This window comes from Hemiscyllium ocellatum, chromosome 24 (genome assembly GCF_020745735.1).
Source record: "Hemiscyllium ocellatum isolate sHemOce1 chromosome 24, sHemOce1.pat.X.cur, whole genome shotgun sequence".
Classification (NCBI taxonomy): domain Eukaryota; kingdom Metazoa; phylum Chordata; class Chondrichthyes; order Orectolobiformes; family Hemiscylliidae; genus Hemiscyllium; species Hemiscyllium ocellatum.
Genome location: NC_083424.1, coordinates 12,824,389 through 12,841,728, shown reverse-complemented (window position 1 = coordinate 12,841,728; position 17,340 = coordinate 12,824,389). Strand labels below are relative to the sequence as shown.

The window sequence follows — 17,340 nt, the reverse complement described above, 5'->3', positions numbered from 1 at the left end:
AGTGGCTCAGATTTTCCTGCTCCTCGGATGCTGCCTGACTTGCTGTGCTTTTCCAGCACCAGTCTGATCTAAACAGTGGCTCAATGGTTAATATAGCTGCCTGGTAATAATACAGCACCAGGGATCCGGTTTTGATTTCCCCCTTGGGTAACTGTCTGTGTGGAGTTTGCATGTTCTCCGTGTGTTTCTGTGTGGGTTTCCTCCAGTAGCTTCAGGTTCCTCCCATAGTTCAAAGATGTGCAGGTTAGATGGGTTAGCCATGCTAAATTGTCCCGTAGTGTTCAAGGGTGTGTAGGCTAGGTGGATTAGCCATGGGGAATTTGGGATTATGGGATATGAAAGGGGGCTGAGGCTGGGCGGGATGCACATTGGAGGGTCGGTATGAACTTGATAGGCCAAATGCCCTCCCTTCACACTAACTACACCCAATTTGTATTTACCTCAATTACCTGATGGAATACAGTGACATGAATGAATAGCTGGCTGAGCTATTGAAGATGCTACCCTGCAGTGTAATTAGGGTTAGTTGCTAATGCTGCAAGCCAAGGCTAGAATTTATATCATGCCAGCAACTTGAGAAAAGATCAATTGTCATAAGATTCCATGATGTTAACCACAGCAAAACATTGCTTTGGGTTTGGATCATTAAAAATAAATCTGATCTAGTTAAGTAGATGAGAAGGAAGACTGAGGTGGATTTCATACTTTAAGCTTTTTGCTGTAACAAATGACTAAAAGCAATACTGACAAAACACTTTTAACTTTCATAGGCAACTTATACCTGAAACTACCGAAAGGGACATTCCCATGTTAGTTATTACCCACTGCGCAGCCATGGGATTATAATCCTATTAGTAACAGGTCACAGTTACTCCCCTTTGGCTGATTAGTAACCCGAGTGATCACCTTAGCTCTTGGTTTGCAGAGACTCTCTTCAATCCACCTCCAGCATTCAAGTTTGACTTGATTATTCTTCTTCTCCCAGCCCATGACACAATTCTTCAGCCAGAGACCTCGCCTTTCTCACATGCCCGGCTTTACAAAGCCAAGCATCTTCTCTTTGCTGATCACCCAACGCCTCTGCTGTCTGATACCCACTGATTTATAGGGAAGTGCAGAACATGATCTCAAAAATGGTTCTCTGTGCCCTGCTCACCGTGGTAACTTGGTATACATCAATCATGTATCTAGGTAGAAATGTTAAATCACTATCCTTGATCCCAACTATCTTTCATAGAGACACAGAAAGTAGCTGCAGGAATAGGCCATTTGGCCCTTCCAAGCCTGTTCCACCATTCAATATGATCACGACTGATCATGCAATTTCCGTACCCCACCCTCGCTTTCTCCCCATACCCCTTGATCCCTTTAGCCACAAGGGCCATGTCCAGCTCTTGAATATATCAAATGTGCTGGCCCCAACAGCTTTCTGTGGTAGAGAATTCTATAGGTTCACAACTATCTGAGTGAAGAAATTCATTCTCATCTCAGTCCTGAATGGCTCACCTCTTATTCATAGATTGTGACCCATAGTTCTGGACTTCCCCAACATCGGAAACATTTTTCCCACATTCTGACCTGTCCAGTCCCATCAGGATTTTCTATGTTTCTGTGAGATTCCCCACCCCCCCACCCCATTCTTCTAAATTCCAGTGAGTACAACCCCAATCGATCAATCTATCTTCATATGTCAGTCCTGTCATCCCAGGAATCAGTTTGGTGAACTGGACTCCCTCTATAGCAAGAATGTCCTTCCTCAGACCAGGAGACCAAAACGACACACAACACTCAAGGTGTGGCGTCACTAAGGCCCTATATAACTGCAGCAAGACCTTAGAAGCAAATGGAGATTTTACAGTACAACTGCTTACAACCTCATATCTTCAACACTGTTCTGGGACGTTGGGAGACTCATTGTCTGTTATAATTATAGTAAACTCAGAGGCTGCCATAATCCTCCACAGTGTGCCTTCTCCTTAATAAAGCAATGTAAAATTTCCTTTGATTTCTAACAAGCAAATCATACAAGCTTACTGTTGGGCAGGTTTCAGAAGAGATCACTAGAACACTACCCAACCTCCCAGCCCTTAATTTACTCTAAAGTTAAAGATCCTAAAGCATCTTAAAAACCTCATGACTGTAACAATATAATGTTTTAATTCTTTTTAAATGAAGAAGTCAACAACAAGCCAATTTGAAATATATTTATTAAGTAATCTTCTGTTTCCAGTTCCATGCAGTGTCAGTTTCTCAGACTCAGAAGGGTACATAGACTCCACTGATTTTCTTCCACTATCTGCGTATGGCTCTCTTCAGTGTACCTTCAATGTGACTGTCTTCAATGGATATGGAGTAGAACTCCAGGTAAGACTGCCTGTCCCTTGTTGTTTAAATCTCATTACATGGTTTACATCACAGATGTATCACAACTGCAAACTCTTTGTGCCATGCAAGTGCATCTAAAATCCAATTGACTGTTCTGGAGCTTTAATAAGATTTGGATTTTCATTCTTTGTGCTCAGAAAGACATCATTACTTGTGGTTACTTAGCAACAGAGAAAGATGGTCTTTAGTAGAGGTACTGTCATGCATTAAACTGAGCTGGAGAGACTCAATGGCTCCAAAGGTATGGTTTGTGTTGAATTATGATTTTTCATCTCCTCAAGATCTCCCAAAGCACTTTGCACCCCATTGAACCACTATTGTAAAGGTGAGGCCTGGTGACCAACTTGACCAATTCAAAAGCCAGCAGAAAACTGGCTCATATGTTTTTCCCAGAGCTCCCCCATGCTTCTTCAGGATAGCTTTAACATTTTCTTGAGGGCAGATGGGGTCTCCATATAAAGGCTCATCCAAAAGATGGCAAGGTACCTCTGTTAGTTTAGTAGCCCCTCACTTCTGAGCTGAAGTGTCAGCCTGGATTATGGTCTCAAATCTCATGAGATGGCTTGTGAACCGATGGTCTTCTGACTGAGAAGTCAGGGATATCTTCCCAGTGGGGCCAGGAGTGCATCTGTCAATCGTTTGGTGAACCAATTTCCCCACTTACCCCCACCCTCACACATACCCACCTCCTGATGATCTAATTGAAGGTATCCTTCCTCCCAACAACAGCAATTAACCAATCGGGTCTATTTTTTGGACTAAGTGCTTCCAGTGTACAATACCGGCAGTGTGTATGACCTGAGTACTTTATTGAAGTGAAGATTTGGATTTCGGTCTATTGGCTGTGTGCCTCATGGCAGAGGTCACATGACTACGGCAGACCAGAACCGACGTTTGAATATGTTGTATTCCACTCCCAAGCACTAACTGGAGACAAACTAAATCCTCCACCATGGTTGGATGTTGGAGGACTTCTTGCTGATGATAAAGCCAAGCAGGTGGTTACATAGAAACATTGAAGATAGACGCAGGATTGGGCCAGGATATTGCTGCAAGTAACTCACAAGCTCTAAATATATTCATTAGAGATTACTAGCATTGTTTTTGCGCAATCTTTATTTGTAGGTCCAGATATTGAAATGATGGTAAAACTGCAAACATTTTATATTGCCTTTGACAATGCGAAACTGATAGCAACATCCAGCAACCACACATGTGCAGTGAAATGCAGAAATCCAGATATTCAAAGATTCTCCTCACCTCTGCAGGGAGTCGCTATTGCACTCTGCATGGAAAGAAATCATTAAATTGATGTTAAATTTGACTTTTATGCTATTAATCTTTCTGTTAAAAACCCTTGTTGAATGATATGCAATTGAGCTTTCAAAGGATAATAATTTGTGCTGAACAACTTCTCTGGCTTTAGAAACTGAATTTTATGTTGGTGGAATATCAAATTGCTGTCTGTGAGAAATCTTACAGCATTGGTCTAATTGAGCCATGTCAGGTCAAGGAGATGTTGCCGGGTCCAGGAATGCAGTTTTAAGATGGGAATTCATATGACTTCAGAGATTCATCCAAAGTAAGTTGCCTACCTTATGCAAAATCCTGATTCCAGCACTATACATAAACCTTTTTAGTTGTTGACCAATTGAAATGAAGTCTTGAACAACCAAGTCTTCAACAGACGATTTTGAAAAAACTGCAAAGGGGTAAGGAAAGAAAAAGCCCATCATTTTCCTCCAAGACAATTCATAAATAATGTCCCAATTTGTTTCCTGTGTGAATACTAATGGGATTTTCCAATCAGGAGCTGTAAGGTGCAGTTTCATTATTAACTATGGATAATTACATTAGAGACATGTTAATGAATATTTTCCAACTACCTCAGCTGAAGTGTCACTGCTGAGGGTGGATGTTAATGGGAAGATCTCAACTGATAAATCTGCAGCATCTTTCATTTTGCTGACACTTACTTTTCTGCTGCACTTCTGACTCTGGTGCTGAGCTTTTGCCTTTGGTTAATTGTGACCCAATTGTTATCTGCTGGAGTGCAGTGCTACAGGGTACGTGCACAAGTGAGCAAAGCTGAAATTTGATTGATTCTGTCTGGTTGAATATCACCTTTTAAGTGCTTTCAATTGAAATACAAAGGGCTTCAGTGTCTTGCAAATTATTTGAAGATCAAAACTTGGAAGCCGTGTGTTTCTAATTTTTAATACCAATTTTGCCAATGTTACAGACAATCTTTATGATTTTGTGAGGGAAGTTGTCATTCTGATTATGTGAATACACCCAAGAAATTAATGTCCCTATTTCCATTTACAGCTGCCAACCAACCAAATCTGTATTTCCAGGACTTCCTGTACTTATTTTGGATTTACAAAACCCAAAATTATATTGTAATCAAAAGGTAAAGTCACCATAGTCCTGCTGCCTCATTAGAGAGAGGTCACCACAGCTCAGGCAAGGGGTGAGCTTGAGGAGAGAAGTCCTACATGGTTACCTCAACCAGAGGTGAATTGTTGTGGAAAATACTGCTGGCATCGCTCTGCATTGTGAACCAGCCATCCAAGCTAACTAACCCATATAATGCTACAATATTAGGAAAGGGAATGGTGAAAGTTGGGAATATTATTGGGGAGAATATTGCGAAGTAAAGTGAGAAGGAAATATTTCCATATGTATAAACAGTTTATCATAATGATGAAATAATTCAAATTATTTTACACGCTTGCTTTTCTGGACTCTAGACATTGAAGCCATTCTCACCACTCTCATTTTCTTTTTATCTAATGAGCTGAGCAAGGATACTATAGAAGGAATTTGTTGTGAATATTTTTGGTGTGATAGGGACCATATTCATTAGGGAGGTGATCATGAACAGTCATTGTTTGATGGCATGGTATTGGCAAAGGGGATAATTTTAGACAGTATTACTATAATGGGGCCATTATTGACATGATTAAGACAGCATTGATCATGGAAATAGTATTAATAATGGAAGTGGAGTTACCTTCAGAGAGCTGGAGAAGAAACAACATATTGGGGGAAGAAAAACATCACCTAAAGACAAAAAAAAAAGAACTGCAGTTGCTGGAAATCTGACACAAATATAGAAATAGCTGGAGAAACTCAGCAGGTCTGGCAGCATCTGTGTAGAGAAAGTAGAGTTAATGTTTTGGGTCCATTGACTCTAAGGGCAAGGTGTGCAAGGTAATGAGTTAGTATGTATTGCCGTCTGATTTTAACCAGCTGTTTTCTACAAGAGCCAGGAGCAGATATAGAGTCAACACACACATACAAAAAATTCAGAACTTGTTTATTTTATCATGTTTGGTTTTGGGTTACAACCCATTGGCAGCTTGCGTTTGGGGTAATTTACTGAAACTAATTAAGTCTCAAAAATAAAGAGACACTTGTTTTGAACAAGATTTTGTTTATTATAAGTTAGCAATCAGGTACAAGTTACATTAATAAGAAAGACATCGTTACTAAAACATGCTGGGAGACATGGGGTAGAGGTGTTCATTTTACAAGGTCTTAAGATGTTCTGCCTTATTCCCCTCTAGTCTGTCTAAAACCATTGGAGATTAATGCACCCAACATTAATCGTTTTAGAACTATTACTTTATACAATAGTTTTGATCTCCAGTTCCCTCAGCCTAGCGTTTTGAAAGCCCACTAATATCTTTGCTTTCACTGCCTTGTCTTAAACATTTCTTAACTGAGTAAAAGACTTCTTGTTAAGATCAATCTTAAATATACTGTTGAATAATTTAAAGTTATATAATTTGATTTTGCTGGTCTGAACTAATGAAGTAATGTTCTGGTTTCATCTTATTTGTACTAATTAATACTTTAAATACTTGCACCTTATCTTCTCACGGCTTTCCTGCAGCTGTTCCTGCCCATCAGGCAAGATTATCTGAATGCTGTAATAGGAAAATATGCTGGAAATCTGAAATAAAATATAAGGTGCAGGAAGGTTCTCAATGAGTAACTAAAGGTTTGGACAGATTGGGACTCTTTGGAATTTAGAAGAATGAGAGATGATCTCATTGAGACATATAAGATTCTCAAAGGGCTTGACAGGGTCAATGCTGACTGGATGTCTCCCCTCATGGGTGAGTCTAGGGGCAGAGGGCATGGTCTCAGACTAAAAGGGCACCAATTTAAGACTGAGATGAGAGGAATTTCTTCTCTCAGAGGGTTGTGAGTCTTTGGAACTCCTTGCCACAGAGAGGTGTGGGGGCAGACACCTCGTATATATTTATGACTGAGATAGGTTCTTGATCATTCGGGGAATCAAGGGTTATGGGGAAAGGGCAGGGAAGTAAATGTGAGGGGTATCACATCGACCACGATCCACTCCGTAAGGCTTTCTTGGGGTCTTCCCTCACTTTCTCCCAGTTGTATATATGTGGCTTACTTTTCTTTCAAGATTTAGTGAGTCAAGGGGTAACCTGAGAAAGGAATTTGATATGGACATTACAGAGAAACAATTTTCTCCAGGGAGGGGGGGAGTTCTAGGGGCAAAATGGTCAGAATCCTCAAATTAACACTCATCCATTCTAGAGTGAATTCAGGATATTATTATTCATGCAAGAGAAAATTAAACTACCTGGTTCCCAAATGTCCTTTGGGGAAAGAAAACTGTGTGGCTTGTGTGTCACTCCAGACCCACAGCAATATTGTTAACTCTGAATGGCCTAGTATGTCATTCAGTCATATCCAATTGGCTTAGAAATGTCCAATTAATAGCACTGCAGGTATGGTATTAGTGCTAAATGGATTTAATTGGTCAAAGAAGGCAGCTCAACTCTTCCTCAAAGTTACTGAGAGACCAACAATCAATGCTCTAATCTAGACTCTGGTTTCCAGCATCTGCAGTCATTGTTTTTACCAACACTCAATGCTGGCCTCACCAGCAAAGTTCACGTCCCACGATCAAATCTGAAAACTGGAAAACACTGAAAATATGGCATCTCTCCTCATCAAACAAGACTTTCATCTCAGGAAATAATCAAGTGAAACTTCTCTGAACTGCCTCCAAACAAGCTTATTCCAGTTCCTTACTCCCCACAGCCCTGTGATTTCCAATATTAGGATTAATGCAGCTGCAATGGTTACATTGAACCAGCATGCACTGACTTTAAGAAAGAGTTTAATTTTCTCTTGCATAAAAAATAATGTCCTGATTTCACTCCAGAATGGGTGAGTGCTAATTTGAGGATACTGAACCTTTTGTCCCTGGAACTCCCCCAAGAGAAAATTGTTTCTCTGTAATGTCTGTGTCGAATTCCTTTCTCAGTTAGATTGCCCCTTAGACCCACTAAATCTTCAAAGAAATATAAGCCACATATATACAACTGGGGGAAAGTGAGGGCTGCAGATGCTAGAGATTAGAGTTGAGAGTGTGGTGCTGGGAAAGCACAGCAGGTCAGGCAGCATCCGAGGAGCAGGAGAATCGACATTACGGGCATAAGCCCTTCATCATCCTGATGAAGATGTTATGCCCGAAACGTCGATTCTCCTGGTCCTTGGATGCTACCTGACCTGCTGTGCTTTTCCAGCACCACATTCTCAACACATATATACAACTGGTTATCGTCATTTACCGCCCTTTGAGACTCTATCATTCTGGTGAATCTGCACCTTAGCCACCACAAGGACAATGTATCCATTCGGACGCCGAGATATGAAGGCAGTACTGAGTTCCAGATGGAAGCTGAGAAAGACTGTGCACAGCTGAAGCATAGCTGCCTCTGCATTATGTTCCAGTCCAATTTTCTACACAGTTCACTTAGGCACCGGGAGGTACAAACACGGCCATGACTCATTGTGGCTTCAACCTCAGTTGTGACTAAGCACAAGAATGAATGAAGCTTGGCACTGGAAGAGGTAGAGGAATATCAGAGACACAGACACTGAGGTCATCCTCACCACCTTTTCACAGCTTTGTTGTGCGTGACAAGACGAAAAATATCTTTCGACTGAAGGAGTAGTGAGGTAATCAATTGGAGCTTTACTTAGAGTCATAGAGATGTACAGCACGGAAACAGACCCTTTGGTCCATCTTGTCCATGCCGAACAGATATCCTAAATTAATCTAGTTCCATTTTCCAGCACTTGGCCCTCATCCCTCTAAACCCTTCTAATTCAGCTGCCTTTCAATGTTGCAATTGTACCAGCCTCCTCCACCTCCTCTGGCAGCTCATTCCATACACGTACCATCCTCTGCGTGAAAAAGTTGCCCCTTAGGTCCTTTTTAATCTTTCCCCTCTCACCCTAAACCTATGCCCTCTAGTTCTGAACTCCCCCACCCCAAGGAATAGACCTTGCCTATTTACCCTATCCACACCCCTCGTGATTTTGTAAACCTCAATAAGGTCACCCGTCAGCCTCCGACACTCCAGGGAAAATAGCCCCACCTGATTAGATGTTCCCTGTAGATCAAATCCTCCAACCCTGGCAACATCCTTGTAAATCTTTTCTGAACCCTTTCAAGTTTCACATCATCTTTCTGATAGGAGGGAGACCAGAATTGCACACAATATTCCAACAGTGGCCTAACCAATGTCCTGTACAGCCACAACATGACCTCCCATCTCCTATACTCAATGCTCTGACCAATAAGGGAAAGCATACTAAACACCTTCTTCACTATCCTATCCAGCTACGACTCGACTTTCAAGGAGCAATGAATCTGCACTCCAAGGTCTCTTTGTTCAGCAACACTCCCCAGGACCTTGCCATTAAATGTATAAGTTCTGCTAAGATTTGCTTTCCCAAAATGCAGCAGCTCACGTTTATCAAAATTAAACACCATCTGCAACTCCTCAGCCCATTGGCCCCTCTGATCACTATCCCACTGTACACTAAGGTAACCTCCTTCGTTGTCCACTACACCTCCAATTTTGCTATCATCCTCAAATTTACTAACTGTACCTCCTATGTTCACATTCAAATCAATTCACAAAGGAAAACCAGGAACAATTTTCCTGTATATCAGCTAGCAACAACACATCAGAAGATTCTGTTTGAAGGATCAATGAATTTGGAGGAGACATTGATTTGTATTTTCACTTCATAGAATCCCTACAATACAGAAGGAGACCATTCAGCCCATCAAGTCCACATCAAACTGTCCGAAAAGCATCTCACCCAGTACTATCCCTGTAAACCCACAGTTCCTGCACCTGCACCAATACAACCCATAATTTCTAAGAGCAGTTTCCAATGGAACAAAGGCTGAAGGGATTGATGTTGAGATCCACGGCTTTCCCTTTAGTACAGGAGCAACTGTGTCTACTCATTAGTAATGAGAATGCCAAAAGAATTGGAGGGGAAGTGGGGAGAACTTAATTTTTATGCAGTGAGTTGTTGTGATCTGAAATGCATTTCCTGATGAGGCAGTGGGAGCAATTTCAACAATAACTTTAAAAGGAAATCAGACGAATATTTGAAAAGGAAGAATATACAGGGCTGTGGGGATTGGACAGGAAAGTTGGATCAATTGGATAGCACTATCAAAGAGCCAGTATTAATATGATGGGCTGAATGGCCTTCTTTTGTGCTGTCCATTCAATGATTATCTGATAAAGAAAACCGACCAGTCTCCATATTATAACATCAACAACCCCAATCCAAAAGTGGACTTTTAACATTTTTGTTTTGTGTAGAAATATCTGCTTGACTTCATCTGAGGGTGTAATATATAAGGGAACTGTACAAACCCAGGGATGTCTGAATCTCTTTGTCCAAGCCCTGTTTGGTTAATCCATCTTAACAAGGACAGTTACAAGGAAAGCTAATAATTCCTTTAGAAATGCAAATACGTGAAATACAAAAAGCTGTAGAGCAGCCAGCATCTGAAAAAATAGGAAGCAAAAAGGATTAACATTGATTTTTGTCATCCTAGCTGAACCCAGTTGACCTCTGTGAGACTGGTGAGAGTAATCAGCCCAGGGTGCTATTCCTTTTGACTTCAAAGAAACCCATATAATATCAATGGGAGCCTATTTGGCTCATCATCTCTCTATTAGAGCATTGAAGGTGGAATCTACTTAGTCCCACTTTCCTGCAGTCCTGTTTCTTTGCAATCTTTTCAAGGATTTACCCATTTCCTTCAACTGGTTCCTATTGAACGTAATCCTGCAGGAAAGAGTACGCCTGTGGACGAAGGCAGGATCAGTGTGACATGGCGATGACTCCCTTGGTGGAATGACCACTCAGCTGTGGGCTGTGCATGAAGAATGGCCACTTGTCCCTGCAGCAGACAGCTGCAGAATCTATCCAGCTGCTTCAGTGTGGAAGAGAAAAAAAAAGTGTGCGTGAGTGTGTGTGCACCTATTTGTGTGCATGTGCATGCATGTGTGTGCGCGCATATGTGTTGGTGTGTGTGCACGTGTATGACTGTATGTGTGCATGCATGTGTGTTTTTGTGTATGTGTATGCATGTGTTTGTGTGTGTGTGCATAGGTGCATAATAAATCATTCAACATCTAGAATCTAAAGATAAAAGAACTGAAAACTACAGAGACGAGGTCAAAATTCCCCTCCTTTTATGGATAAATCACAAGGGCGTCTTATAAAATTCAGCCTTTCTTTTTCTTGAGTAGAGCTAAGCGTAATCATGCTTTACTGAATTAAAGGAGAAATTCTCTGGAGTTAAAACGAAGCGCTCCTCTGGGGCAGTGTTCACTTGCCAAAATGCAATAATTTACTTGCCTGTAAATATTCAATGCTGTGGTTTGAGTAGGAAAATCATTTTCTACTCTGCAGTACTCCCACCTTGACAGTGACATAAAAAAAGAAGGAAATAACACAAAAGGGAGAGCACAGCAACAAAAAAAGAATTTGCCTCAGATTCTGTTGTGATGACATTTTGAATTTGACCCTCAGTGTGCCCTGACACCACAGTCTGTCAAATTGCCCTTGTAAATCTTCCAGCTTTCAAAAGGTGTTATCAGAGAGTGAAACTGGCAACATCAAAGAGATTCAGCAGCCTATTGGGGAGGTTTAACAGCACAGCAGATAGGCATGACTGAGCTGATCCTTCAGAGACAGCCAAATTGTAGACATTTACTTAACAACAAATGTCTGTAGTTTCATGATTCAATAATTGTTGGGGTTTTTAAAATTTATTCAAGGAATGCAGAGATTACTAACTGCACCAGCATTCGTCACTCCTTGCTAGTTACCCTTTAGAAAGTAGTGGTGAACTACCTTCTTGCATCACCACAGTGCTGTAGGTAGACTCTCAAAGCCATTAGAGAGCAAGTTCCAGGAAATTGACCCAGCGTCGATGAAGGAATGGCGAATTTATTTCCAGGTCAGGATGGTGAGTAGCTTGGAGGGGGCTTGTAAGTGGTGGTGTTCTCCATGTCTATGCCCTTATCTTTCTAGATGATAGTGGTTGTTGGTTTGAAAAGTGCTTCCTAAAGAGCCTTAGTGACTTTCTGCTGTGCATCTTGTCAATGGTACACACTACTGCTACTGAGTATCAGAGGTGGAGGGAGTGAATGTTTAGAATGGGGGGCCAAGCTTTGTCCTGGATGGTGTCAAGCATCTCGAATGTTGCTGCAGCTGCACTCATTCAGGCAAGTGGGGGATACATATAGCTCTGGGATAATGCACGTTTCAGCTGAGCGATTTGGCTATAACATCACTGAGGAATTAGGGAATGCTATTGTCAAGAACACTTACCTCCGTTGTCAACTATGCAATTCCATCGGGAAGGGTTTGCGCACTTCATTCTGCGCATGCAGAATGTCCACGCTGAAATCTCTGCATGTGCGTGGTGTCAGCACCGGTTTTGTGCGTGTTTGTGTGTGTGCGCATGTGTGTCAGCTGCCGACAGAGCAGCTTTCTTTGAGAGGGAACTGTACAGAGAGCAGCGTTCCTAAATCTTTTAAAATGGAGTGTGTTAAATTTACTTCTGTTTTGTTAGTAAATATGATGTAATCCTTCATTCAGGCTGTGATGTACTTTGCATTGTGTTTTTAGGTGAGTTTTGAGCAATCATGACTAATATTTTTTGCAGGTCTGCCTCTAACCCCACTTTTCCCACATGCTCCATTATTTATATGAAGCGATTTTCTATTAAACGAGGTTTGACTGGAACTCTGGCATTACAGGAGAACTATCTCTTTTCCAACACACTCCTGACTTATCAGAAAGATGTTGTGAAACTTGGAAGGGTTCACAAAAGATTTACAAGGATGTTTCCAGGGTTGGAAGGTTTGAGCTTTCAGGAGAGGCTGAACAGGCTGGGGCTGTTTTCCCTGGAGCATCAGAGGCTGAGGGGTGGCCTTATAGAGGTTTACAAAATCATGAGGGGCATGGATAGGATAAATAGACAAAATCTTTTCCCTAGGGTGGGGGAGTCCAGAACTGGAGGGCATAGGTTTCGGGTGAGATGAGAAAGATATAAAAGAGACCTAAGAGGCATCATTTTCATGCAGAGGGTGGAATGAGCTACCAGACAAAGTGATAGAGGTGGTACAATTGCAACACTTAAAAGGCATCTGGATGGGTACATGAATAGGAAGGGTTTAGAGGGATATGGGCCAAGTGCTGGCAGGTGAGACTGGATTGGGTTGGAATATCTGGTCGGCATGGGTGAGTTGGACCGACAGGTTTTTTTCCATGCTGTCCAGCTCTATGACTCTATGACTGAATAACTCTATGACTCGATGACTTGTGGATGATGGACAAGTGTTTGGGCGTCAGAAGCTTCATTAGTCACTTCAGTAAGTACTAGCATTCATTGTGTTCATAATAAATTAGTATTAATATTGTTTTGATTAATTCTAAGAATATTAATCTTATTGTTACAAATTACGATTGGATTTGTACATTTTAAGTGCATACCTGCAAAAATTTCAATGAAATACCATCATTATTAAAGATGTAAGCACAAAGAGGTTACCTGACCTGTTGAGTAGGGAACGGGTCACTGAGCATTGCAGCTGGGTCTGCAGGGGCTGACCAGATCTCCCAGTCAGCACCCATTTCAATTCCACCAACTACTCCCTTTCTGACATGACCATCCTTGGCCTCCTCCATTGCCAAATCAAACCACAGCGCCTATTGGAGGAACAACACCATATCTTTTGCCTGGGCACCCTGCAGCCTGGAGGACTCAACATTGAATGCTCCAATTTCAAATAACCTCCCTCCCATCCCCTGACTCCCTTCCCAGCCCCTCCCCCTCCCTGCCACTGCTCCCTGCCACCAATTGGATTCATTCCTCCCATTGACCAACCAGGTCGTACCCTCTACCCGTCTTCACCTATCCCCATTTCACCACCCTGCCTCACCTTCCCCTTTCTGGATTAGTGGTGCTGGAAGAGCACAGCAGTTCAACCAGCATCCAAAGTGCAGCAAAATCGACGTTTCGGGCAAAAGCCCCCATCAGTACCACCTTCCCTTTTGTCTGCAGCCCACCCCAATCCTGAAGAAGGGTTACACCTGAAACACTGACGTTTACACCTCCTAATGCTGTGTTCTTCCAGCCTCCTGCCTGTCTGTTGTGCATTGCTGTCTGTTTGTCTTTAGCAATGATTATGTTTTCTCCAGTGACATTAGAAACTGGGCTTGGATAGTGTGCTTTTGAAGAATCTAACAGACATTTATTACAACTAGCTATCACATATAAATATTACATTCAAGGGTACATAGGTATCTGGGTTCACATGAAGCTATTAGATTACAAGAGAAAGGATTGAGTAGCATTCTTCCAGTTGAGTGTCATGGAGGTAGAGGATGAGATCTTTATATCCTCAGGTCATATGTTATGATGTAGTGATAATGCCATGAGCATATATCATATTAACACCCTGACTGTTAGACATAACACAACATCTCCCTTTTCCAAAGATAAGAATTTATCCCAGATATACATGGCTGTACATAGGCTCCTGATGAAGGGCTTTTGCTGAAACATCGACTCTCCTGCTCCTCGGATGCTGCCTGACCTGCTGTGCTTTTCCAGCACCACACTCTCGACTCTAATCTCCAGCATCTGCAGTCCTCACTTTCACAGAGGCAAGTACTGCCAATTCAATAATTATACAAACAGGTAAAACAGAGTTTACAGGCTTAAAATTCCAACGCTTCATGTAACCCTTTGGAGGTTTGACGATCTGTCCTGAAATGATTATTGTGTGCCCATTTGGGAGATAGATGTTCTCTGTTGTATTTGTTTGCTGATCAAAACTGTTCACGCTGACTGTGACCAAAGTGTGACAGGTCAACCTTGAGAAGGTCTTTAACTTTGTAGTCTAGAACACCACCGTGCAGATCAAGAGAAATAGCTTGGTCATTGTGTGGATTGAGTCATCAGCTCAGTATATCAGATGTAATTATCCTGATGCCTGGCTCAGATCTCACTTCAAAGTCATATTCTTGCAGACCATTGACTGATTCTACAACATTATGTGTAGCCTGATCCTCCACAGCAGATTTGGTTCGAATTCCTTTAACGTACCTCCATGAGTTCTGTGTATGTTGATAGCTCCGTCTGTGCAGAGCAATTGAGGTTTACCAAGTGGAAGATTTCATAATGCCAAGATGAGCTTGACAATTGGCACTTAAGTATAATTCTGCTAGTGCATGGATCCCTTCTACTCTGGAAGACTGTACTATGCAGAACTAATTGTTGAGGTACTTGTCTTTCACAATGCATTATTTTAATAAGTTAACTCTAGTTACTGTATCAATTTTAGCTTTCAGTATTTGTCATGCTGCCTTTTCAGGACGTATGAGCTTAATGGGTGTAAAAGGTGCTGGTCGCGTTATACTAGCGACATGGTGTGTCAATGTGAGGTTAACAATATGGGACATTTGGTCATCTTCTGAAATGTGTTGTTTCCCTGTTTGATTCTGAACCTTATTGATGTGCTTGCACTTATACATGTTCAGAACATTTTCCTCATTGCCAGTGTTGTGGTGTTACCTTCAGCTTTGTTCTGGGGTGTTGCCTGGCCTTTGGAACCAAATTTCATGCATATTGTAGCCAATGTTTCCCGGTCCCACGTGCTTTATAGATTTCTGGGAATGCTGGAGACTGTTAGATAGGTGCGAGCATCTATATCTGTTACAGATTTTGCTGATTTGATTCACATTGCAGACCATAATAATTGTATTATCTCCACCTAAAGCATGTAATTGCTGTTGGCCCGTCACTATGGCTTCGTGCTTACATCCGTCTGTCCTACTCCAACATCAGAATCTCCAGGCCAATCTGTTTTAATGACACTAATTGGGGGATAAATATTTCCCAAGAGGCAGTGAAGAATTCCTCTTTGAAATGATGCCTTAGGGTCTTTAGCAAGAACCGTTGGAGCCTCAGTTTGATTTTTCATAGACAGCCAGTTATCTGACTGTACCGATCTAACGAGTCAACCAAGAGGAAAGGTTAGACTAGAAAACAAAACAAGGAACGTAGTCAGTTTGACATAAAAATTAGAAAAGGTCAGTATAGGCTGGTTTGACCAAACTAGATAATTACACTCTTCAACATGATCTCTGCTGTTCTCTTTCCTATAAGCCTTCTCCTTAAGAAGTTAAATGTATATGTTCTCATAAAGCAATGGTTGAGTGAGCTGTCACTTTAACTGTTCTGTTATAAACAGTTTGGAATTAGGTTTCATAAATCAAGATTACCTTGTCGACTTTCATCTACATCTTCATTAATGAAAGTGCTTTTCACCCTTTTCAGTGTGAACCAAACCTATGCAGTCCCTTGAATATTTACTGAGCTGAAAATGTGTTGCTGGTTAAAGCGCAGCAGGTCAGGCAGCATCCAAGGAACAGGAAATTCGACGTGTCGGGCAAAAGCCCTTCATCAGGCTGATGAAGGGCTTTTGCCCGAAACGTCGAATTTCCTGTTCCTTGGATGCTGCCTGACCTGCTGCGCTTTAACCAGCAACACATTTTCAGCTCTGATCTCCAGCATCTGCAGACCTCACTTTTTACCCCTTGAATATTTACTTCTTCCTTGAGTTTTCTTCTCAGTTGAAGAGGCTTTTTTTAATTGCTGAGTGGTGTTCAGCATAAGGGACCTGCTCTCCCAGTTTGTGATTCTTAGCCACGCCTCATATGTGACTCACAACATGAATGATAATGAACAGGATAGTGTCCATTCATGTGACATCAGGCATTATTCAATCCATGTATATTTATTCCATTTTGAACAAATCACCAAATTACATCGAACATAATTTCCCAAAGTGGGAGCCAAACCCTCAAGTGGAGGTTACCTTCTGAAATCTTAAGATTAGATTCCCTTCAGTGTGGAAACAGGCCCTTCAGCCCAACAAGCCCATACTGACCCTCCGTAGAGTAACCCACCCAGACCCATTTCCCTCTGAGTAATGCACCTAGCACAATGGGCAATTTAGCATGGCCAATTCACCTGACCTGCACATCTTTGGACTGTGGGAGGAAACCAGAGCACCCAGAGGAAACCCACGCAGACACGGGGAGAACGTGCAAACTCCACACAGACGGTCGCCCAAGGCTGGAAGCGAACCTGGGACCCTGGTGCTGTGAGGGAGCAGTGCTAACCACTGAGCCACCATGCCGCAAGTACTAAGTAGCGATGTTGGGGAGCTCTGACTGTGCTCAGTTTCCCCACACCATAACAGGTCCCTGCTCTCTGTCACTTATCACCTCACTGTCACCCTCACATTCCCAAAGAAGGATCATGACAATATGCAAAACTGAGTTACAGTGGAAAAGAGTTTGGGGAGCATTGACCAGTATGCAAACAGGCCATGCAGTCCAAACGAGTCCATACTGGCTCAACCTAACCTCTCTTCCAACCCTGCTCCAACTTCTAACTCTATTGAAAGTGCAGTAATATTTCCTGCTTTGTGAAATGTCTAACCTTTCCTCTGCGGTTGCTTCGATTCCTGTTTGTTGCCAAATCAATTGGGAAACATT

At 42.0% G+C, this 17,340-nt stretch overlaps 1 protein-coding gene across 1 annotated transcript in view; it reads left to right on the top strand.

Moving 5' to 3' along the window:
* LOC132827442 (seizure 6-like protein) overlaps positions 1-17,340 on the top strand; it is a 184,936-nt gene that overhangs the window by 58,673 nt on the left and 108,923 nt on the right. The window contains exon 3 of the mRNA XM_060844130.1: positions 2,231-2,364. Coding sequence (XP_060700113.1) covers positions 2,231-2,364 — 134 coding nt within the window. The remainder of the gene's footprint in view (positions 1-2,230; positions 2,365-17,340) is intronic.